General features: G+C 35.6%; 1 protein-coding gene across 1 annotated transcript; it reads right to left on the reverse strand.

The window, feature by feature from the left end:
• Nucleotides 1-19,976: 19,976 nt before the first annotated feature.
• LOC123316095 lies at nucleotides 19,977-21,716 on the reverse strand. The gene has a single exon (XM_044902109.1). It carries the CDS (start codon nucleotides 21,714-21,716, stop codon nucleotides 19,977-19,979), a length of 1,740 nt encoding a protein of 579 aa, XP_044758044.1.
• Between the last annotated feature and the right edge of the window lie 5,005 nt (nucleotides 21,717-26,721).

A 26,721-nucleotide genomic window follows, 5' to 3' on the forward strand; every position in this document is an offset into this window, starting at 1 on the left:
CAATGAAATTTCGTGATCTTCGATTCCATTAAACTCTTCAATATACTCATTTTTTGAACTTGATAAATAATATTATAAATAACTACGTTGATTTTTGATTCGTTGAAAATATATTTGATCATATTGAAAATGCATGACCATTCCAATCTATCTAGACCACTTGCTAATCGCGGTAATGCTAAATATTTGTCGTTATTATATTCACATAATTCTTTAAGCTCGATTAAACATTCAAAAACATTTTCATAATTAGGTTTATTAAAATAAAATTCTTTTGTTATTAAATAATAAATATTCTTATTGTTTTTTCTGATAAACGCGACTTCACCAATATCCTTATTTTGTAACTTTAATTCATCTACATTTCCGTATTTATTTTTAAAAATTGACGCGATTCCTTTACTCATTTCTAGATCTCTAGATACACAGTGTGCAAATGAATACTTTTTTGGAGCTTCAAATAAATTACCTTCTCTTTCTTTAACATTATTTGATTCAGGAATATTATTATTTTCACTTAGTTTCAAAAAGTTTTCATACGTTCTCTCATTTCAAATTTCCATATAATTCTACTTAATGCATCGGCATTATTCATGGCTCCTTTTCTATACTTGATTTCATAATCGTATTCTTCTAACTTGATTCTCCAGCGCATTAATTTTGAATTCGGTTCTTTTAACGAAAATAGCCAAATTAATGGTTTATGATCTGTGTAGATCGTGAATTTCCTTCCATAGAGGTATGGTCGAAAATGTTTACATGACCAAACAATTGATAATAATTCTTTTTCTATTGTGCTATATCGAGTTTTAGCGGGATTTAGAGTACGACTTGCGTAGGCGATCGGAAGATCATCAGGTGGTTCTCCGTGGGATAAAACTGAACCTATCGCAAAACCTGACGCATCAGTTGTCAAAACCAAGGAAGCATTAAAATCGGGATATCGGAGAATTGGGTGATTCAATAAATTATTTTTGCATAATTCAAAGGATTCAATGTAATCAGAGTTATCAATATTAATTTTTGCATTCTTCTTCAAACACATTGTCAATGGTTTGGTAATCTTTGCAAAATTGGGAATGAATTTTCAAGAAATTCAATTTCTGTTTTAAAGAAATGACATTTATCTAACTGAATTTTCAGATTTTCTGATGCGAGTGTTTCTAAAATTTTATGGATATCAGCTAAATGCTGTTCAATAGTTTCTGAAAATATTATTATATCATCCATATAAATATAGCATATCTTTCCAATAAAATTTTTCAAAACTTCGTTCATTAATCTCTGAAAAGTTGCTGGCGCATTCTTAGGTCCGAAAGGCATTCTTAGAAACTCATAATGTTCCTTTTCGACGGTAAAAGCAGTTTTTTCAATCGAATTTTCATCCAACTCTATTTGATGAAATCCGGATGATAAATCTAAGGTTCTGAAATATTTTTTGTTACCGAGTTTGTCTAAGATAGAGTCAATTTGAGGTAATGGATACTTAGCGTCAATAGTTTTTTCATTTAACTTTCTATAATCTATGGCCATACGCCATTTAGTTTCTTCGGATAAGTCCTGTTTATTAGGAACAATTACTACGGGAAATGACCAAGGAGATATACTCGGTCTGATTATTTTCTTTTCCAATAAATCTTCAATTTGGTTTTTCACCTCTTCACGATGAATCTCTGGATAACGATAAATTTTACAGTGAACTGGATTTTCATCGATCATTCTAATTCTGTGTTTAATTTTACTTGAAAAATTCAATGGTTGACCCGGCAATTGAAGGACTTCATCATTGGTTTGAAAGATTTTGATAAGTTGACTTTTAATTTTGGGTTCTAAATGACTCAAATCTATAGGAATTCTTGTTGGATTTTGACAAACTTGTTGGTATTTAAAAGGGATTTGACAAAAATCATTTTCTAAAACCATATTTTTGAAATCAATTCTCAAATCGTATTTATTGAGAAAATCTGCTCCTATTAAATCATCATAATTTTTATGAAATTCGAAAAGAACACAGGGATGACAATCATTCATTTTTAATTCGGAATATAAAGGCAATAAAACTTTTTCATTTTACGTTTGAGATATGAAACATGCAGTAAGGGTGGTATCTTCTCGAAAAATATTTTCTTTAAAATTATTATAAGCGAATTTTGGATCAATGAGACAAACTGAACATCCGCTATCAATCAATAATTTACACTTCGGATATTCAAATTCTACATAGGGTAATTGATTATTATATTGTAACGTTTGGTTTAAGTCAATGCGAGTTTTTTCGGCTGATTGAAAATTTCGATTGGGTTGCATCTTTGATGTAGAAGGTTTTGATTGACTATAAAAATTCTCTTTTCGCTATTCTTCATCAGCGTGAGTCAATTCTTCGAACGTAAAATTAGGAATATTTTCATTACGATGATTATTAACATATGGATGATTTTCATTGCGATTATTATAGAAATTTCTTTGTGGATTAACATTATATTGCGTGGAATAATTTGCTCGTTTCTGCGGTTAATTTCTAGTCTGTATAGACATTTTTGCGGGCGGACTATTATTTCTATAATTAGGGTTAGGCTTGAAAACATTAACATTTGGATTGCGTTGTGGATTTGATCTTTCGAAAGTTTCACGATATGAAGTATAATGAGTTTTCACTGGCCGCTGTTGAATCTGAATCGGCTGAGATGGAAAATTTTGCTGATTATTATAAAATCTATTAACATTATTTCTCGGCCGCTGATTGAACGAATATTTATTTCGGTACGTCGACTGATAATTGAATGCTTTATTCGACGGTTGCATATTCTTGGTGCGATATTGTGCCATAGTGACAAATCTATTCTCTCTTGTGCCATCTTATTTATTTTCTTTTTATGACCCGAAAAATGTTTTATCGACGTAATCGTGAAAATAAAAAAATATTAAATATTATAAAGTATTTACGGTATCAATATAAATCAATATTGAAATAGTAATCGGTTTTTTCTTAATAAATAAACCAAGGAAAAACTCTTTAGTGATCGGTTTTTGTTAAAGAAACCTAGGAAAAACTTTTGAAAATCAGTTTTTTAAAGAAACCTAGAAAAAACTATTATATACAAGTTCAAAAATTTTTTACCAGATTAGGGAAACTGGGGAGAAATAGAAAATGCTCACCGATAGTCTTGAAGTCGTTGAGGACGCTACTCCGTCAATCGGACTCTCTGGTCTTCTTCCACAGGTTCGTCAGAGTGTGCTTGATGGTTGAAACCAACAGGTATCTGATTTGGAGCTGGTACACTGGACTGCCTCATTCACTTCTTCTTCAGACCTGGGATGAAGAATTGGTTTTTAAAAAAACACTCCATTTACAATAGAGAATATTTGAATATTCTGTGTAAACTATGACTATCGACTAAGGCTATAGAACTATTTCTTCACTGAGAGCAAGGAAGAAGATGCTTTTATACAAATATCTTATCTATAGGATGTGACTCAGCACTGCAGGTGTTCACTGCTGACTTTGCAGGCTGCAACATAGTCATATACAATGCTTATGGTTAATCTGGATAAGTTACATTGAAATAATATGGGGTGCGATTACATAATTATATATGTATATATATGCATATTAGACTGATTCAAAAAAATCGACATTCTTTTTTTTCGAGAAACACACCCCTTGACCCCTTATTATCTTCAGGGCATCGAAAAATGACGTCTGTGAAAATATTAGCCAAAAATCTTATTATTTAGAGGTCGCTCATCGATGATTTCTATTTTCCCTACTAATAGCAGGGGAAAATAATTTATTTCTAGTTGAAAAATTTCAGTTCGCAAACCAATGGACGGATACCATTGAGCGATATATTTTTATGTAGGGAGTTAGTTGCTCTACAAAAAATGCCCCATAAAATTTTTGCATAAAACGGCTTTTCGAAAAGTTATTAAAGCTTGAAATTAAATTTTTGTCGAAGTAGCTGTTTTTACTCGGATATCGGGAAGCAGTTATTGGAATTTACTTTGAAAATCAGGTAATCGTTCTCGAAAGTTACAATTGATATGATTTTATTTAGATTTAAATCATTTATGACATCCCCATATTGTCGACCTCAACAATTGTTAGGGAGTTAGTGTTTCATACTCTTCAGAACCAAATTATTTAGCATCTCTTATTTCTCATTCACTTGGGTCAGAAAGAATAATTGGTTTTGTACCCTCTTTCAGATTAGTGTTTGATCAGTGGTGTTTTCATGGCACTTGTAGTGTTTTTTTGTGAAAAATCGACATTTTGAGCTTCAAAACAACCATGACTGTGGCTTCCTTCCTCCAATCCACTGACATAGAAATATTTAATCAAGATGTCGAACAAACAAAGCGTATTGCGAAGGAGCTCAATCTTGCTGAAACTCAATCTAAATTATCTTCGATATAATTTGCAGTATTTCCAATAACATGCGGTAACACTTGATCGATAGAAATCTCCAAAAAGTCCAAATACGTACATATCTCTAATCAGATTACCAGGTAAGGAAATCGTTTCACGAATTCCGACTGGAATATTTCTGTGGCATCATTATTGATTTGATTTTCTTACCTGGTAATCTGATTAGAGATATGCTTTCAACTGGAACGCCAGGTCTCCATATTTGCTGAGTTTCTCGGTAAGTGCTCTAGTGACGTTCTCGTCCGCCGGTATAGTTACATCCCATAGTATGCAAGTTCCCCCACTCTTAACAAATAGCGCCATATTTGGACGATTATGAACCACTCCCAGGTCAATTAACATGACAGCATCCAAGTATAACTTTTATTGGTGATTTTTCAACAGAGTCTGAGGCTGGTATAGATTATGCTCAACCTCATTTTGGAGCAACCACAATCTTAATGTCATCTGTTGGTGATACAATCTAGCCATCACATTGTGCCTCTCGAGGTAATCTCGAGGCGCCATAATTGAGAATGATCATGAAGATGTTATATGCTGTATCGTTTCTGGAGCTTAAGAACATTTCCTATATTGGTCGATTAGCATATCTTTCTTTGCAATATGGTTTAGGTACATTCTCGTCGGCATGACCTGGTTCTGGATTGCAATTAGTCTACCCTCTGTTTCTGGGTAGAGATAACCTATACGTAAGTAGTTTAGTGATTACTGTTTATTAACTTCATTACTTTTCAGATGACTGGGGTACCTGCCATGAGGAGCCTTCGATATCCATTCTTCTCTCAGCTCTTCAGTTGTTTTTCTGGATGTTGTAATATATTTGTTAAGTTTTATATTGTCCTGCGTCAAACACCCCTCTAAAACTGAATTTATGCTAATTGCGCTCCGATGTAAAAAGGAATAGCAATATGATATTGAAGTACACGTCTGTACAAGTTGTCTTTTAATTATTTTTATTCCATATCATTCAAATAGATCACATAATTTGGCGACGAGGATAGAAGAATTATTTTTGAGTTTACTTTTCGAAAAGTATTTGCAATGTTGTTTTGCGTGGGAAAATCCTTATAATTGAGTGAACTGTAAAAGACAAAATGTCTGCGGGTGGAGTTGGTTCTTCCGAAGTGATGATGAGTGGAATCGGCCAACTGCGTGAATTTCATTCAAATATCACAGATTGGAACATTTATGAAGCAAGATTGAACAATCATTTTATGGCTAATGAAGCTACCAGTGATAATAAAAATCAAGCAATACTCTTAGACATGTTGAAAGAAGAATCGTACAAACTGATATTCAACATATGCAGCCCAGACGTCCCTGAATCCAAATCATTCGATATTTTGATTTCACTCTTGGACAAACATTTCTACCCAAAAAATTAGTCCTAGCTGAACATTATAATAGTCTAAGATCCCGCTGCAGAATCCCTACGTTCATTACGTACAGAGTCAAACACACATTTTTACATACGTTTATGGATAGGAGAATACACTGATAACACCGCAGCCTGTCAAAAGTGGCCGCAAGTAATTTTATTTAAATTAATAATAATCAATATTCGAAGAGAAATTTCGTTCACTCCGTATTGAAATAAAATATCATCCACATCATAGCAATGCATGTAGAGAATACTAAAATCCATGGCTGCCGTTGCACACTTGACCGCAACTACCTCGCAGCCAGGTGTAAGCAGGTAACATTTCGAAGTATTTCTACGTTCATAACGTACACGGATGTTTTTGATATCAAATTAAAGCTAATTTTTTTTCGAATTTGATGATATATGGCTGCATGTGAAAAAATGGCCGCAAGTTAGGTCTGGCATCTGTTGAAAAGGCGAGATATCCGATATAAAGTGAAAGAGATGGCGCGCAACGCCACTCGTTAGATTAGGTATGTGTATGCTAGCCGTGTGAGTATTCAAAGCCATTGCGCATGTTCATATTTATATATATTCATATTCATATTATCCTGATTCTCCATAGGTACCGAAGTATTTAGTTCTTGAACTCTTTTGTTCCATCTATTTTTTCTCATGTCCTTCAGGGCATTTTTTAGAACTTGGCTGTGTCGGTTTAGATTTCTCTTATTTATATCTGTTTTGTTGAGCCTGTATGTTTTTCTTAGTCTCCAATTTTCCCTGATGAGAACTTTGATTTTTCTGTGTGGATGTATCGGTGCTGGTCTCGTTATTTTCTTTGTGCTCTTTTTGTAAGCATCTAGTATATTCTTCTCTAGTTTATCAACTGCTCTTTCTAGGTCTGCCGCAGTGTTGATTGTTGGTATTTCTGTTACCTCCGATTGTATCAGATGGCTATATTTCGTCCAATCGGTGTATTCTCTTGTTTGCATTAGTTCTCTTCTTGGCCCTTCTCCTATTGTTAATTCGATGGGGTTGTGGTTAGAGGTTCCGTCCCACAAATTCTCTTTCGAGAATTCTCTAGTGATATTTTTCATAATTGTGATATCAATTATATCTGGTAATCCATTCCCGAATGCTAGGTACGTTGGTTCTTCAGGTCCAATAACGATAGCTTTATGTTTTTCAGCGAGATCTTTCAGTTTTCTGCCATTTCTGTTTTCCATCCTGCTGTTCCATTCTGGAGATTTGCAATTAAAATCTCCGATGCAGATTTTCGGGTTTGTTCCATCTAGTAAGTTTTTGATTTCTTCTTCCAATAAGTTATTTGGGGGTCTTTTATATGCCGATGTGACTTCGACTCTTTTTCGATTTATTTCAGCAACAATCGTCACTGTTTCTATTTGTGACTCGTCAGACTTTAAAATAGTGTTTCAGATCTCGTCTAACCAGTAAGGCAACACCTCCCCCAGTGTTTGCGATTCTGTCACATCTATATATCTCATAATGCATTCATATTTGGTTGTATTCTTGTTTCCTGTAAGGCTATAATATCAGGTTTTCTCTCTGATATTATTTCTTCTATCTCGGGTTTTCGAGTTCTGACCCCGTTTATGTTCCAGGAGACTATTTTAAGGAAATTTTTCCTAGTTGTATGTTCCATTATTTCAGTTTACTGAACATTCCTTGGAGTTTTTCCTCCATCTCTCTTTCAATTTTCAACATGATTTTGTTGGAAATTTTTTCGGTAAAAGTGTCTAAATCGTCGGCGGATTCAGAGACTTTTCTGTTTTCTTTTGTTTTGTTGATTGTCGGTTTAGCTTGGGGCATTTTCGGTTGCTGCTTCTTCTGTACTGGTTTGGGTACTTCTTTTTTTCTTGTCGTCTACTTTGGAGAGGGTGGGCTTCTTTTTCTCCTGGATTTTTTGAGGAATCGTGCTCTGCTGAGCCGATTTCTGGCCTGTTTTCCTTGTCACTAATTTGAATTCGCTACATCCTTTGTAGCTTGCTGGATGGCCTTCTTCACCGCACAGAACGCATGTGGCATTTCTCTCCTCACCTTTTCTGGTAAGTTCGCAATCTTTTGTGCAATGATTGCCCAAATATTTGACGCATCTGTATGGAAAAGAGCACTTGTTTTGGTCATATCCGTACCTCTGGTATCTGAAGCATTGGCTTGGATTTTCTGCCCTTTTTTTTTGATTCCACTACAATGCAGAAATTGTAGAGGCGTCTTATTTCGAAAATCTCCTTTCTCTGAGTTTTGACCAGGTATAAGGGTATAAACTTTTTGGTTTTATTGGATGTCATTCTGGACACCTCGGCGTCACGGATTCCTTGGACTTTTAGATCATTTTTGATTATATCTAGGTCAGCATCTATTGGGAGATGCCTTATGACTGCGTAGATCTTTTTCTCTTCCTCCATCTGGTACGTGAAGTATTCCTTACCAATCTGGTCAAAATATTTTGTTATGTTCCTGTAGTCGTCCACAGTCGAGGCTACGATCCTGATTCCGTCTGTTACGACGGTTGCTCTGTTGTAGCTGAATTTCTTCATGTAGAGAGCTTTTGAGATCTCTACCCAATCGGCTGTACCCATCGTCGTGATGAGGGGAATTTTATCTTTTTTAGGCAACTCCGTAGCTTTTTTGCGGTCTCTTCGTCTGAAGATGAACTTTCTTTACGCGCGCGTTTTGTGGACGGCTCGTTCTGGGTTTTTGCAACTTGAGTTGCAAAATTTTTCTTCTTTTCCGGTTCTGGAGCTACTTCCTGTTTGGAGGAAATTTTGGGGACCGCTACCGGCTTTGCAATTTCTGCAAATGTGGGGGATTTCTGTGCCGTAATCTGTTTTGCAATTTCAGCAAAACTAGGGGATTGAGGCGCTTTATTCTTATTAACTTCCTCTCTCAAGAGGCGTATCTCCCCGACCAACTGAGCCACGGTTTCAGTTAGTTTATTTACTTGAGCTTTCAACTGCCCATTCTCTTCTTTGAGCCTTACCAGCTCCTCTGCTTCTCCATCGCTGAATTCTTCGGTGTCCGTAGCTTCCATGTAGGAGCTCTCATTGTCTGAGACCTCCGACATGGCTTTTTGTCCGTATTGAACTATGTGAGGTATTTCTGAATAATAATGAAATATTAGAAATCCTCACTACTATGTTACTATTAAGCTATGTGGCTTAGTTATATATTTTCTATACTATCAGAAAAATAAATCGACTCACCGTGATATCCGTGGAACCATCGATCAATCGATCTGGACTCTGACACTGAATACACTGAATTTGAACGAATTTCCGCTCTATAACACATACACTTATAGAACTTACAAAAAAACTTCGGAAGTTTTATAGACGGAATCAAAAATTCCGTAGCTTCGCTAGTGTACACTTTCACTTCGACTTTCTCTTCCACTTTCTCTTTTACAACACGAGAGATGACGTATCGCACTGGTATCATTCAACACATCTACCTGCTTCAACGTCTCGAAGTGAACTGTAAACCGGAACACGTTTGAAAGATCCCATTATATCAGTGTTAAAGCGTTCACACTACCCAACTCGGTCGGGCCAACTGTTGGGACGACCAGATTGGGCGTTGCGTACAGACGGCACGACCGCCGTCCAACTTGGTCAGTTGAATTTCACGATCGCTGGAGTATACATCGCTCGGATCAATGGTGACGGCCATTTTTGCCGCAGCGAATACCTCTCCAGTCAACATCTGAATACAGAATGAGCTCGTTTGCATCGTTTCCACCCGACACAGCTCCACACGATCCAACTTGGTCGGTCGGTCGTGCGGTTGGATCCGACAAGAACCGACAAATCCTCTGTCGGCGGTCATAGCTACACACGGACCGATTTCACATCCAACCCAACCAAGTCGGCTTGTCGGCCCGACCGAGTTGGGCAGTGTGTAGCCGAAACATCGGGTAAAAACCCGATGGTGTAGAATGAGTCGAACTCTCTCTTACTTTATTTCGGATATCTCGCGTTTTCAACAGATGGCAGACCTAACTTGCGGCCATTTTTTCACAGGCAGCCATATATCATCATATTCGAAAAAAAATTAGCTTTAATTTGATATCAAAAACATCCGTGTACGTTATGAACGTAGAAATACTTCGAAATGTTACCTGCTTACACCAGGCTGCGAGGTAGTTGCGGCCAAGTGTGCAACGGCAGCCATGGATTTTAGTGTTCTCTACATGCATTGCTATGATGTGGATGATATTTTATTTCAATACGGAGTGAACGAAATTTCTCTTCGAATATTGATTAACATTAATTTAATTAAAATTACTTGCGGCCACTTCTGACAGGCTGCGGTGTTATCAGTGTATTCTCCTATCCATAAACGTATGTAAAAATGTGTGTTTGACTGTGTACGTAATGAACGTAGTGATTCTGCAGTGGGATCTCGTACTATAAATTCTTCTAGATTTTTTACAGGATATAGGAAACGTGGATGGTCAAAAACTCAACCCAACTAATGCCGACGTTTCGCGGATATATTTCCACTTCTCCAGGGCTACAAAAGAAACAAATTTCAAAAGATCTTATCTTATTTAAATCCATTCATATAAAATCTTCCAACATAGAATGCTATAAAGGCTGAAATAACATTTAAAACTTTCAAGAGTACGAAACAAGATTTAAAAAATTCAGAATTTTTTTTGTTTTTTTGATAATTCAAGAAAGAGTTGAACACGAACTATACTTACATAATCAAAAATACACAAATTTATCAACTTTTTCGGAAAATAAATTACATTGGACGAAAAAAACCCAACTTGAAACACTTACCAAAGTTGAAATTATGTTACGTTACGTGTTACGACAACGGGAAAATTAATTTCATATCACAGGTTTATGCAGTATTTCTGGCATGAATTGGAAATAAGTGTTTAGATCCGAAATCATTTATTATTTCCTGGTGAAACTGAAATTGTGAATTAGTGATTATTCTTAAGAGTGAGATATTTTTTCTATATTACCAACAATAAGAGCAGACTACTCTCAGGAACATTCCCACTAGAGTTGTTACGGAACAGATAAATTCAAGGAACAGTTCCGAACTGTTCTGTTCTTTTACGTGAACCTGTTCTTTTAACCTGCTCATCTGCTCACCTGTTCTTTTAATTTTCGGAACGCCTAGCCTATATCGCTCCAGGGAATGGTGACGCACGAAAGGGTCGTCAGGTTCGTCTGACGAAATGTTCCATTCTTATGGAATTTACAACTCGCTTCCTACTTCCCAATACTTACTCTTCAATAAAGATTTGTTTATTCAATGAAAACTAAAAACTACCCTCTCAATAAACGAAGAAAGACGAGCCGACAAGATGTAGATCCGGTTCGGTCTGCATCGGGTTTTATTGCATGTTAAAGGAAGAAAAAAGGTTTGGTTTCAAAATAAAATTTCTGGTTGACCCATTCTAGCGTTGTTTTTTGAATAGGAAGAGTGGTCGCGAATTGAGAGTTTTCGATTTTAATTTAATAATTTGTTTCTTGTCTTGTTTTTTGTTCTGCTTCTGTTTGTTTTTTGTCTAGTTGTTGAGTTTTGTTCGTACTTGTTTTGTTTTTCGGTTTTTGATTAATTTTGATAAAATAAGATCTAGTCCAGTTTGAAATTTCTTCACGATTCGTGAGAGATCGAAACAATTGGCTGAGTGTGATATTTGCAAGCAAGTATTCTCATTCAAGTCGTCGGTGACTAATCTGAAAAGACACATTCAGAACAAACACCCCTCAGTGAAAATTGTGCCGGATGTTGTTGCAAATACACACTCAAATGAAGAAAATGATGCGACAGAAGAAGTCACAAGTGTGGCAAACACTAGTAAAACTACTAGTATCCAAAAGGTAGGTGCTGTTTACTGCGATAATATGTAGAGTGTTGACCATATTTAGTAATTCCAAAAAAGTAAACCTTGGTAAATTCCAAAATGATTTTGATTGCGTGATGGAATTTTGTATTTTGAAATCCTATTGTTTTCCATATAACTGGATAAATAGAAACTGTTTCACACAAAATATTTATTTTCAGGATTCAACTTCTTCTGCTTCCCCTACCCCTACTGGCCCTACTTCTCGCGAATTGGCATCAGGATCCAGAAAAATTCAACAATCCATTTCTGCGTACATACCGAAAAAGTTATCGATGTCTACAAAAAAAAAAATTGATGCTCAGCTACTAAAGCTGTTTTACTACGATTTCCAACCATTCAGAATAGTTGAAGACGTTGGATTTCGCGATTTCGTAAAAACTCTGAATCCATCATACGAGCTGCCTTCACGGCAAATTATTTCTAGGAGTTTTATACCAAGTTTTTACGAAGAATGACTTCTTCGCGTCAAAGAAATGGTGAAAAATATTGAATTCGTTTCGTTAACTACAGATTGTTGGACATCAACAAATAATGAGAGTTTTTTAGGAATCGCCATTAATTTTTTAGATGGCGACTTTGAATTTCGGTCGGTTCTGCTGAAATGTGCCGTTTTTGGCGGGGTGCATACAAGCGAAAACTTGGCCAAAGAACTCAAAATCACCACTGATGAATGGGGATTGAAAAAAAAAATTATTTTTGCGGTTCCCGATAATGCAGCCAATATAAAAAGTGCGATTTCTAATAGCTTGCAATGGAATTTTTTTGGATGCTATGCACACACTCTAAATTTAATAGTGAAAGATGCGCTGATATCGGTGAAAGATCTGATCGATAAACTGAGATCCATAGTAGCTCATTTCAAAAGAAGCTCGAAAGCTACAGGAAAATTGATGAATGCACAAAAAATGCCGGCATCGATAATCCCAAAAAATTGTTACAAGATGTAACAACAAGGTGGAATAGCACATATTATATGATCGAGAGGTTGATTGAGCTGGAGAAATAGGTGCGTTCCACGGTTGCTCTTCTTGATGCTAATCTGCCGCAAATTTCTTCGAGAGAGTGGAAAATTATGAAGGACTTGAAACAAGTGCTAGAGCCCTTCGAAGATGCTACACGAGCTGTGAGCGGTCAGCAATACATGAAAGCTTCATTAGTCATAATAATTACCGGTGGTCTCTTGGAAATTTGCCAAGAGTTAATAAAAATCGATGTCGAATCAGAGGTGAAATGTGCGGTGAAAAGTTTGGAACGGGGATTGAAAGAACGTCTCAGCAACGTGGAGTATAGTAATACGTTAGCTTTTTGCACGTTACTCGATCCGCGTTTCAAAATTTTTGGATTCAAAAATAGAGATGCTGTTGAGCGTGTACGGAAAAATGTGATTTCGGCCTTAGTGGAGATCATTTCTGAAAAAGATGCAAAAAATCGACCGACAAGTTCCGCTCAGTCAACTACTACAAATAGTGATGAGGTGATAAATCCCACGAAAAAGGCAAAACTGTCGATTTGGTCATCGATAGACCGGATTGTCAATGATGAAGGCAATAAATCCTCAAACAAAACGGCGAGTTCTAGAGCGATTATTGAATTTCAAAGATACATGGAAGATGAAGTACTTGATAGGAAAAAAGATCCGTTGGTGTGGTGGAGTGAAAATAAATTCATATACCCAAATTTGAGCGATCTTGTGCGACGAAAATGCTGCGCAGTAGCAACATCTGTTCCTTGTGAAAATCTATTTTCGAAGGCGGGTAATATTTTGACAGAACGAAGAACCCGCCTGAATGCCAAAAAAGTTCAACAACTTTTATTTTTGAACTTTAATTATAAATTGTTATAATGTTTCCACATGTTTTTTTATATTCTGTGTCATTTTTTATTATTATTTATGGGTAGGTACCTGAACTGACGAGCCACAATTTTTTTTCGTTATTTGTTTGTAACTTGACATTTTTATTTGATTTGAAAATATCTGATGCAATAATAAAAATCTAATTATTACAGATTATTTTGATATTTTCATATGTGTTTTACATTTTTTGTGTCTGCCACAAAGTACAATCAACAAATTTTTCCTTATAGTACTATGTATATATTTGTTGCATTTTACTCTGTTCGTCGTTTATATAATAGAACATTATTATTCAAAGTATCCAAAGACCTACATTTCTCGTCATTTTTCTGCTCATTTGTGATATTTTCCTCAGTTTTGAGTAGATATGCAAATGGATATTTTCCATTGCAATAAGTAATATCGTGATATCTATTAATTGAGTTTTTATAATGTATAATTATATTTGAAGATTCAATATTTTTTCTGTTTTGATTTTCGTTCCTATTTTGTGTTGATTTTATATGTTATGGATTTGATGAAATTATGGTAGAAAGAATAATAACATTTTTTTTAATCTCTGCAGGCTCTGCATGGCTTCATTATCAACAAGTCTCATTTCACTTTTTCCATTCCACTCCAAGTAGTTATAGAATCCTTATTCTATCAGAGTATCCCCGAACATTTAATTCGAATGTTTCATTATTCTGAAAAATTTTAAATCAGCTATTTCCTGGAATAATTTGAATTATTTGGTCATGAACTTCAGTAGAAATCAATAACGAAGTTGTCGTTTAACTGTGGCAAATTAAAAAAAAAAACATCAAAAATCTGAACTTTAAATATGTTAACATTTTCTCATTTACCCCCAAATCGTTAGTCGTTCCTTTTTGCGTCCGCCAAGCGCCCAAGCAGCAATAAAAAATAAAAATGCGCATACCGTACCCTTGAGTCAGAGTTCAACTCACAGAACAGATTACAGAGTACTTCAATCACTACGGCGGGCGACCACCCTGTCCCCATATGTTTTCGTTCATAAAAGTACAGGTAGTACAGGAACAGATTCTCCGTAACCGGCGACAGTCAATTGGCGTATTAACAGGTTCCGTTCTTTAAAAAGAACAGGTTTGCAGAGCAGTTTGAGCTAACCTGTTCACAAGAACCTGTTCCGTTCTTTTCGTAACATCTCTAATTCCCACGAGGGAATTTCCAGATGTTTCTTATCAGAAACTCCAACTATCTGAAATTAATCGATTAGAGATAACAAAATGAACACACCTGGTCAGTCTTCCTCTGAGTACAGGGGTGGACTAACACAATCTTATGTAAACGCTGCTAAGAAATCCCCAACAGTTAGAAATCCATCAAGAGATCAAGCCATTGTAATGACGTTCAACAAAAAATTTAAAATAGTGGACTACGCCAAAGCAACAGCAACATTCGTGGGAGCAAAAAACATAACACATATATCAAGAATATCAAATAATAGAATATACATATTTCTGAACAGTAAAACTCTGGTAGACAAATTTCTCATTGAAAGAAACAGCATCACCATTGAAAACGAAGAAATCACAGTGAGAAGATTGATATCACCAGCAAAAAGACTCATTGTTTCAAATGTATGTCCCTCAATTCCCAATGAGATCATAGAAGAAGCGTTGAAATCCATAAACTTGAAACTAGTTTCCCCAATTTTACCACTTCGAGCTGGAATTCAAGGAGATGAATTTAGTCATGTACTGAGTTTCAGAAGACAAGTATATATAGACGAAACCGAAAACATTGTCAATACATCATTACTAATCACACACGATAACACCACTTATAGAATTTTTATATCCACTGACACTATGGAATGTTTTATATGTAAAAAAACAGGTCATATATCTAGCAACTGTCCAGAAACTAAATCAAAAACACCACATGAAACTGAACAAGAAAAAGAAAACAGCTCGTATAATGCAGTGAAGGAAACCCCTGCAAAAGAACAGAATGACAGTGATATTCAACCGAACATTACAGAAGTCGACATCACATCTAATGAACAGAAATCACACAAAGAAGAACCTTTCACGAAAAAGAGACCACGCTCACCATCAAATTCAATTTTGTCTAATCAGCAATCAGATATTCAACAAGGTTCCCCCATAAATGATACAAATGATCAAACTATGAAACCACCAGACTCAGCAAAATTGAAACATTCAAGAAGAAGGAAAAAACCAAAAACCATCTTCAACATCCGAAAAAACAGAACAACTTATAGACCACAACTATTTGAGCTCTGTTATGAAAACACTTCCCGGAAATCACACCTTATCAGATATCAATCTCATAGGGTTTTTAGAATCATCATTTGGAAAAAACGACATAATAACAGAAGCGAAACGTTATACAGACGACATTGACGGTTTAATATAAATGTTACACGATTTATATCCTCATATACAACAGCGTTCTCTGAAGTATAGAATCACAAGAATAAGTAAAAGATTGAAAGGATACAGCGACACAGAAACATCAGATGAATGTGAGTCACTACAAAATTCCCAAACTGAATTGAACCAAACTGGAGACATTACCACATCACAATCCGACAACGACATTCAAGATACTACAATGGAATAGCTGTGGATTTTATCCACGCCTAGAAAATATCCAAAATTTAGTAAAGTCAACCGACCCTCACATCTTATGCATTCAAGAAACCAACTTCAAGGAAAACAAAACAGGTTAATTGAGCCATTACCATGCTTTTCACAAGATAAGATCCACGAACAACAAAGCAAGTGGAGGATCATCAATATTTGTGAAAGATAGTTTACATGCTGAGGAGGTAACCATAACAACGCAATTTGAAGCAATAGTAGTAAAAGTATGGGCCCCCAATCCAATTACAATATGTAATGTATATATACCAAATGACAAGACCTTCACTAAGAATGATATCAAAAACTTAGTAAATCAACTGCCGTTTATTTTAGTGGGAGATTTTAATGCTCACAATACCTTATGGGGATCTGCAAAGAGTTGTAGTAGAGGACGGTTTATTCACTCGGCCATGGATGAGTTAGATATTGGTCTCCTGAATACAGAAGCCCCAACACATTTTAACGAGGCTACAGATACATTCTCAAACATCGATCTAAGTTTCTGCAACCCACGCATATTGCTTACACTTGAATGGGAAGTCTTGGATGATCTACATGATAGCGACCACTTCCCTATCTTAATACAAAAAGAAGATGTGCCACAACCATAATTGAAACAATTAGGATGGAAAATCAAACATGCCCACTGGGAAAAATTCAAGGAACAACTAGTACAGGAGACATAGATTATGATGTCGCTAAATTCACAGAACACCTGATAAAGGCAGCTGAATCTAATATAGGAAAATTCCAAGCCAAATATAAATCAAAAATAGTTCCATGGTGGACAGAACTATGCTCAGAAGCAATTCAGCTGCGAAAAAAGGCAATCGTAGGCAAAAAACTCTAGATAATCTCATAGAAGTAAAGAGACAAAAGGCAAAAACAAAGCTAGTTGTGAAGAATGCGAAGAAAGAGAATTGGCAAAATTTTATATCATCGATATCCTGTTCAACTCAACCCAAGGAATTGTGGAACATCAAACGTGTTCAAGGAAATCATACACAATTCAATATAGCTGCTTTAAAAAATGAGCAAGGAAATATTATAACAAGCCCCAACTTAATAGCAGAAGACCTAGCTGATACTATGGAGAAGCAGTTTTAGCGAGAGCAGCCTCAATGATGAATATCGTACAGGAAAAGAAAATCTAAAAAGCATACCTCTAGACATAGACGATAACAACAATCATAGCATCAATGACCACTTTTCCAAAGAAGAACTACTAACAGCTATACAGAATTCGAAAAACTCAGCAGCTGGACCAGATGATGTTCCCATGATATTTTATAAACATCTCCCAGAAAAACTCTTGACACACCTGCTAGAGCTATATAACAAAATTTACACAGAGCATATTTTTCCCCGAAAATGGCAAGAAGCAATAATTCTACCACTGCTAAAAAATGACAAACCAAAATTGAAAGCGGAATCATATCGTCCAATAGCACTCACATGTACTGGCTGTAAGATCCTGGAGAAAATGGTTAATGAAAGACTCACGTGGTATCTAGACTCCGAAAACAAACTTAGCAGAACACAAACAGGATTTAGAAAGAACCATTGTACACTCGACAACCAGATACTCCTTCAAACGGAAATAACAAATGCCTTCGCAAATAACGAAATAGTTGTTGTTGTGTTTTGTGATGTGGAGAAGGCGTATGACCGATGCTGGCGCAGAAACATTCTAAATAATTTACAAGAAGCTGGTCTTAATGGTAATATAATGCATTTTATGAATAAATTTATGTCGAACAGAAAATTCAACGTAAGAGTGAATGGGGTATTATCAACAACCAAGGATCAGCCCAATGGAGTACCACAGGGATCGGTCGTAAGACCATCTCTATTCAAAGTAGAAATAGACAAAGTGGACTCGGAAAAAAGAATATGTAAACCAGTCAAGTGTATGAAGTTCGCAGATGATAAATGTTACATGTGTAGAGGAAAAAATCTGGAAACCGTCAGACTACAGCTGCAGAACACGTTGAATAAACTGGAAGAATGGTCAATGGAAACAGGATTCGTTCTCTATACACAAAAAAGAGAAGTAATGATATTCACAAGACGCCAAACAAAAGATAAAATAATTAATATCCAAATATATGGGAACACATTAGAAACAGTCAACGAACACAAATTCTTAGGGCTAATATGGGACAACAAACTAACATGGCGACCACACATAGAGTATTTAAAGAAAGAAAGTACAAAAAGAATTTCCTTACTACGTGTACTTTCACACAGATCATGGGGTGCAGACGAGGACACATTGTTGAAAATTTACAGAGCGATTATAAGGTCCAAACTAGAATATGGCTCAATAGTCTACTCATCTGCTAATAAAACAGATTTAAAAAAATTGAATTCAGTACACAATGTATCCCTTAAAATTTGCTTGGGAGCATTCCCTACCAGCCCAATAGAAAGTATTTATAGAAAGGCAAATGAGCTTCCATTGGACCTAAGAAGACAATACAACTTATTCCAGTATGCAGCGAAAATTTCATCACATCGCAATCACATAGTCTACAGTGAACTATTCAATAAAGCATATGTTGAGAAATATAACTCAAAAAAATGTACCCCAAAACCACCAGCACAGATTCTTGAAGCATCGGACATAAAACTATTACGGAGCACAACATAAACTACACCCCTGAAAGTTCCTCCATGGAAATTAAAAAGACCAATAATAGACTTATCACTAACGACACACAGAGAATATAACTCAACAAAACAGGAAATGAAACAGAGAACAATGGAAAAAATATTTCTAGTTATAGCTCTTTGGTCATATACACAGATGGATCAGACTGCCATCACAACGTTGGAAGCGCGGTGTATTCAGAAAATATGGAACTGAAATATAAACTACCATCAATATGCACAATAAACACTGCAGAATTATTCGCAGTCTGGAAAGCCTTGGAACAGTTAGAGACAACAAGCACAGACAATCGACGCATATTAATTTGTTCCGACTCCTTGGCAGCTCTCAAATCATTGAAGACATGCAACAGTAACTCTCCACTTGTGATCCAAATACTAAGCATAGTACATCGGTTACATGAGAAAAACGTTTCAGTGGCATTTTTGTGGATCCCATCTCATATAGGAGTTCCAGGAAACGAGAGAGCTGACATCTTAGCAAAAACGGCATCTGAAGAGTCAACACCATTGGAGAACTATCAATCCTCGGAAGATGTGCAAACATATTACAAATCCAGAGCATACGAACTATGGCAAACCCGCTGGTCACAAACAAATTCAAAACTACATGAATGTTTGTTTCATTATTTGAATGCAGTTAACGTTGTAAATGATATTTGAATTTTTTTTTTTTAAACCAGTTAATTTTTTTTAATATGTAGTAGGAGATGCAAATGACCTAGAAGTCGAAGCATCTCAAATGCTTAGCATTGTTTTTTTTCTGTAAATAAAAAAAAAACAAAATGCAATGCATCACCTTCGATGAATGTGCCAAAACTGATGCGACCCCCCATATCGAGTTTATGGGATATCGCGTTTATGGGGGAATCAACCGTATGATATCAATTGATTATCAACACAATTAATATATTTTATTTATCTTTTTGTAAAGGTAATCTTGAAATAATCTAGTTGAATATTTATTTTTGAAAAATGTCAGTGTATACCATGCTCAAGTTCTGGGTGTCAGTGCGACAATTTACAGTATTATTCAATTTTACATATTTTTTTTTTTTTTTTCCCCACCGACTCATGCGGGAATTCATTGCTTATTCATCTGTCGGACGGAACGTCAAGACAGGATGCTGCAGCTACGGGCCCTCCAGGAATTTTCGCACAATCCTTGTAGTTCCCAGGATGACCTGTTTTTGGGCGCTAGATATGATATGTCGCTCCAAGCCCAATTTTTCCGTGTTTTCTAATAGATGTTTCTCAACTAGTCCATTGACGGAGATTATCAATGGGAGGATACTGATGGATTTTAGACCGTATATCTCGCGGAGTTGATAGGCCAGGTCACCATATTTGGAGACTTTATCAGTGTACGCCCTAGCCAAGTTTTCGTCGGCTGGTATTGTGAATTCCAGCAGCAAACACGACTTTTTCTCCACATCGAACAAAGCAATATCCGGCCTATTATGAGTCACCCCTCTGTCCGTTATCAGTGTTGTATTCCAATAAAGTTTGTAGCGGTGATCTTGCAGGAGTGATATGGGTTGATACAGGTGTTGATGGACTCCATTTTGTGCCAATCCAAGTTTGAGCGCTAGTTGTTGGTGATAGATTTTCCCCATAGCATTGTGCCTCTCAAGATAGTCTCTTGGGGCCATGATCGAGCATGCTGAAGTCATGTGTTGGATTGACTCAGGGGCTTGAGAGCATCTGCGACATAGGGTAGAGGCAATGTCCTGCTTGGCAATGTGCTTCAGGTACATCCTAGTTGGCATCACCTGGTCCTGGATCGCCAGTAGGCGGCCCTCCGTCTCAGGAAACAAATATCCTTTCCTAAGGTAAGTAAGCGATTCTACCTCATTTACCTCTTCGCTTTTTAGGTGACCAGGATATCTACCGTGTAGTGCCTTGCTGTTCCATTCTTCCATGCGTTCATCAAGTGATGGAGTGACTACCTCATAGTGTGGAATCGCCAACCTCAACATGGAAATGCCTTCATCAGCTTCACGGATAGCTTCCGCTACAGGTGAGTCTAACTGCATGAAATGTGTTCTTAGGGCATTAACGTTTTCTGCATGGGTTGTCTCTAGACTTAGAAGTCCCATTCCCCCGTTTTTCCTAGGGAGGTATAGTCTTATGGTGGATGAGTGAGGGTGGTGTATGCCACTCTTCGTCAGCATAGTTCTTATTTTTCTGTCAATTTCTCGGAGATCCGTCTGTGACCACGCGAGAACCCCGAAAGAGTATGTTATGCTTGGTATAGCCCACACGTTGATAGCAGTGAACAGTGATTTGGAGTTAAGGCCAGATTTCAGTAACAAGGTCACTCTTTTATAAAGTCTTTCCCTGAAAATGTCTTTCATTTCTGATGTTTTGATGTCGAGTGCTTGATTTATTCCAAGATACTTGTATGATTCATTCTCATTCAGGGCCGAAATCGTTTCGAAGTTCATCAGTGTAGTACTTGGCGTCTTCTGAATCTTCCCCCTTTTCACCTCGAGAGTAGCACACTTATCGATTCCTATTTCCATCTTTATTGAATCGCTGAAAGCTGAGACAATCTCAAGTTGTCGCTGCAACTGCTCAAAACTCGAGGCATATATCTTTAAGTCATCTATGTAGAGGCGATGACTGATCCTGACTCCTCTTTGCTTGTTGATCACATATCCATAATTAGTGTTATTCAGGAGTTTGCTTAAAGGATTCAAGGCCAAACAAAACCATATACAGCTTAGCGTGTCACCCTGAAAGATCCCGCGTTTAATGTCGACTAAACCCGATCTTATCGTTCCCTTCACGGTTTTCACCAAGAGGGTGGTTCTCCAGGTGTTCATGAGATAGCTGAGCAGATTTATCACCTGCGGAGCAATGCTATGCATTTCTAGCACTTTGATCAGCCAGGTGTGGGGGACCGAATCAAAGGCCTTTTTGTAGTCGATCCAAGCTACGGATATATTTCTCAATTTCTTTCTAGCTTGTTTGGCTATTATTTGATCAACCACAAGAAGTTCCTTGCATCCTTTGGTTCTGACGCGGCATCCATTTTGCTCCTCAGCTATTAGGTTATTTTCTTTCAAGTGTCTGCAAACATACCTGGTCAGTACTCCTGTTAGGATCTTATATACAGAGGGGAGACATGTTATAGGACGGTAATTTTTCGGGTCTTTAAGATCTCCCTTCTTAGGCAGCAGGTGTGTGACACCTAAGGTGAAGAACTCGGGAACACTTGTGGGGTCGGATAACGCTTTCTGGAATAGTGTATATATATATATATATATATATATATACATATATATATATATATATATATATATATATATATATATATATATATATATATATATATATATATATATATATATATATATATATATATATATATATATATATATATATATATATATATATATATATATATATTATATATATATATATATATATATATATATATATATATATATATATATATATATATATATATATATATATATATATATATATATATATATATATATATATATATATATATATATATATATATATATATATATATATATATGAACCCGTAGTTCGTTGTTACCTCCGTTAAGTTCATTGGGCGACCTGACCTCCGGGTGAAGGAGTTTTTTAATTGGAATAATTTCTGCTTATATATGTAGAGGGGAAGGTAAATAACAGGGGTACCTAAAGAGGGGAAAAGATTTTCATTGAAAAATTTTTCTTTAAACGAATCAGACCTTACTACCTCGGCATATATTTCTTATTAGTAGTACGCTCTCACCTCCCGCAACGTTGCCAGATTTCAGGAGGACAGAAAGTAGGGCAGCTTGAATTCTACTCATATACAGAATACAGCTGCTCTTCCGATTCATTCACACATACTGAAACCTGTAAATAGTTCGAGAACGATACTGATATTAATAAACTTTATACGCTAATAATTGATTGATAAGGATTCGGAGTAAATGAATTTGGACAGAAATTATTATCTTTTCTTCATGAATATCAACAGTTTTGAATAAATATGCTATGTCTACGATACTTCGTCCGATAGGGGAGTTTAATACCGTATAGGTCCTAAAATGAATGATACATGACAATGAAATTTTTCGTTACATATAAGATTAATTCCAAAGACAATTTTACCGAATTTGTTCTGGTATGAAATAGTTATCTAAATTTTGGGCATTATATTCACGACATGAGGAACTCCATTGAAATGTTTTTCCCGAATGAATCAACAAAGATAAACGTTTTACTTTCAGCTTCTATACTTCATTCACTTTCATTTTAGCACAGGATTGGCCATGGAAACTTAATACCTTCCACTCTGTATGGTACGAAAATGTTGGGTTAAGACGCTTGTCAAAACATTTTTGAGTTTTAAATCAGTGCTACGTAGTCCGTTCTACGTGAGACTCTCAGTAATTACGTAATTCATCACCATGTCAAATCACTTCGGAAAATATAGCGTCGAAAATATGTAACGAACATAATTGACATTTTATACAAACTGATTGGAGACATACCAAATCTATTTATTTACATGGAAAATAGAAGTAATCAGTAGCTTGAGGAGAGTTACTGTTGTTTATTTTCTTTGGCTGAAGGCTGAAGACGTTACATCAGTTGTAGAATTCAAAAAAATCAACCCGAAGATGAAATGCATTTGATGCAGTGTTAGCATTGAATTGAATACTCATAGGTGGTAGGGAATGGGTATCTCTTGAAGAAAACGGATAATTACGAGAATGTTGAATTCCTCAACAAAAATCATCTTGCGTGAATGGTAGTCAAAATAATTAAAAGAAGTTTGAAGCAACAGGAGCTTCACCTTCAAACAAAACAACTGCCTAGTATTCATGTCTGCTTATTTTCAATACATTTATATAATAATAATAATTATACAGGGTGTGGCGTAATGAATGGATAATATGGAGCCTGCGGGTAGAGTACTCTATGGCGGTTCAAATAAATATATTTTTCGTTTGGCAAAAGTGCCTTGGTTTTCGAGATATTGGGGATTTTCGATGAATCACCCCATATAATAATAATAACTGGATATTGAGATTTTTCATCATAGCGGTTCAAAAGAAACTCCTTGATTTAATGGCATTTCTTAATTGCTCGAGGAGTCTTTTGAAATTTTTCAGTACACAGGGTGTTTCACAAGTAAACGGACAAACGAAAACCGTGAATAGAGGGCATTGAGCTTAGTTCAAAAACACCTCATATGTGTGTCTTAGGCATTCCGTTTCCGATTAGATAGAGAGGAGTTTATTCAAATTTCCCTAATTTTTGTTCGGCTATAACTCCAAATATTTTAGTTGGATTCGGCTAAAAATTCATTATCCGCTTAAACTTCTAAGTTTCAATAAAACAGAACATTAAAAGTTGACGAACACAGGACCGGACTCATTGAGGATATATTCAAATTTAAACTCATGCAAAACACTCTGTTTGTAGTTTTTCTCGTCATAATTTTGAATTTTTCAGGTATCTTCATTGATTTTCTCAAAATCAATGAAACTTTGGTATGCCTTTTCAGATTATTTCTAATGAATAATTGTTTGATCGTGAAATGTCTGGAAAAAACAGCGCTGCATATTGACTTTTACTTCACATTAATTAATGGGATGAATATGATCGCCAATCAACTGAGGAAATCTAAAAATGGAATTGGAAATGTTCAACTGAATTTTTTCGTTCTCAATATATGTCTTGCATTTGTTTTTGATATTTATAGCATATCTGGTCATTCAGATAAGTCATTAACTGTGATAATAAGCTTTATTATTGATAATGAACAAAAATAGAAATAAAAAACTATCATGAAAATAATAATTATAATTCGATATCTTCCGAATGAATCGCTTTTTATGGACAACGTGGAACTGAAGTAATTTTCCGAACTGATTTTCACCTCATTTGTTCTTTTAGTGAAGGTAATGATTGGCACTTCGAATAAGTATGATAAATGCACTTTCGAATTCTTCACTTATTCCGTTATAGTCATTATTGGATCTATGGAAATCTATGGATTGTTCTGGTCTTATTACAATTTGTTATTGAAACATTGATGATATTCATGCACCAGCAAAAGTATTTATCAGTATTTCAGGTCATTTTATTTGAAGGGTAGGACCCCAATATTGGACTGCTAGATCACAAGATCTAACATCCCGCGATTTCTTTCTTTGTTTTTATTCACACAACTAGTTGTCCATAGAAAAATAGATTCATTCTGAATATCAAGTTTTAAATTTTAGTTTCAAGATAGCGTAGTTTTTCCATCCATATTTGGATATTATCAAATTTGAAACATTTTATCCTTGTGTAAGAGTATTTTGAAAACCGAATATGGTATAATTGTTGAACACATTCAACAAAATATTCTTTGAAAAAAAATCAATTAAGGATTTCTAAATACATTTTCATGAAGTGCTCTATTCCTTAGAGGCGTCTGACCAAAACAATTATTTCTAGAACATGATCAACAGGTGTCGCAACCCAAAAATCAATTCATTTTGAGACAATAATAATGCAGATAACAAAAAAGTTGAAATTATGATTAAACAACTACATACATGGTGTTTTTATGAGTTTGAAGTTAAGTAAAGCTTCACTGAGCCCGGTCCAGATTTTTGTCGAATTTTAATGCTCTGTTTCAATGAAATTAACAACTCAAGGCTAAATATAAATTTTCAGTAGACTTGATCAGAATTTCAGGAGTTATAGCCAAACGGAAATTCGAGAAATTTCAAAAAACCCCGAAGAAACCAATATATAGGGTGCCCCAAAACTATTGAATCAAACGTCACACCACGATAGAGTAGATCAAATACTATCGAATGACACCAACATTAGTTGAGCGAAAATGTACCGTTTCTAAAAAAACCTAACCTAAAGTTGCCGATTTTCGAACTATTTTTTCAGTCACAAGGCCAATTTGTTATTAAGGATAGCGTTTTTCTCCCATATTATCACCCCTGTTTATTCTGGGTATTAAAAATCATGTAAAAAAAACAATTGTTTTAATTTACATTTACTTAGGTTATGGTTATCGATTAACTACTTAAAATAATTTCAATTAGGGGAGATGAAACAATAATATTACTTCAATATAATTTAAAATCTATATCCTTTTTCACAAAGTGGCCCTGTTATTAAGAAAAATAGTTCGAAAATCGGCAACTTTAGGTATTTTAATAAAATTCTGATTATTTTGGAAACGGTACATTTTCTTCGAACTAATTTTGGTGTCATTCGATAATATTTGGTTTACTCTATCGTGGTGTGACGTTTGATTCACTAGTTTTGGAACACCCTGTATATCGTATGATTCTGAACTCAGCTCAATGCCCTCTATTCACGGTTTTCATTTGTCTGTTTACTCGTGAAACACCCAGTATACTTTTTGTACTCTGAAAATTTTAAAACAAATGCCCTCACCGTCATATGAAAATTCAAATTCTTCTTGCTGTAAGAACCGTTCATCCTTTCACCCAACGCCGAGCCTAGTTACATGGCCCGTTGTAAACGAAATCGGCATCTGTTTACTGCAAAACACGTGTTAACGCTGATATGAAGGGTTCAAAATTTTCTACCTGATTCGGGCTTTTTAGGAACGAATTGCTCAAGATGCCCAGTTCGAATAACATTTCGTTTTGCGTGTTATATTGGATAAAATTGAACTTATTCCATGGATGATTCGAGATTTATTGATGTCCAGAATGCTCCAGAATGATGAAAATTTTCAGATTTCATTGAAATTCTTGCGAAAATTATCTCGTATATTTTCAAGTTTAGATTTTAATTCATTCAGAACTTTGAAGTTCGGCAAATAATGATGTAAATGATATAGCTAACAGTTAATCACATTTC

Source organism: Coccinella septempunctata, chromosome 1 (genome assembly GCF_907165205.1).
Source record: "Coccinella septempunctata chromosome 1, icCocSept1.1, whole genome shotgun sequence".
NCBI lineage: Eukaryota > Metazoa > Arthropoda > Insecta > Coleoptera > Coccinellidae > Coccinella > Coccinella septempunctata.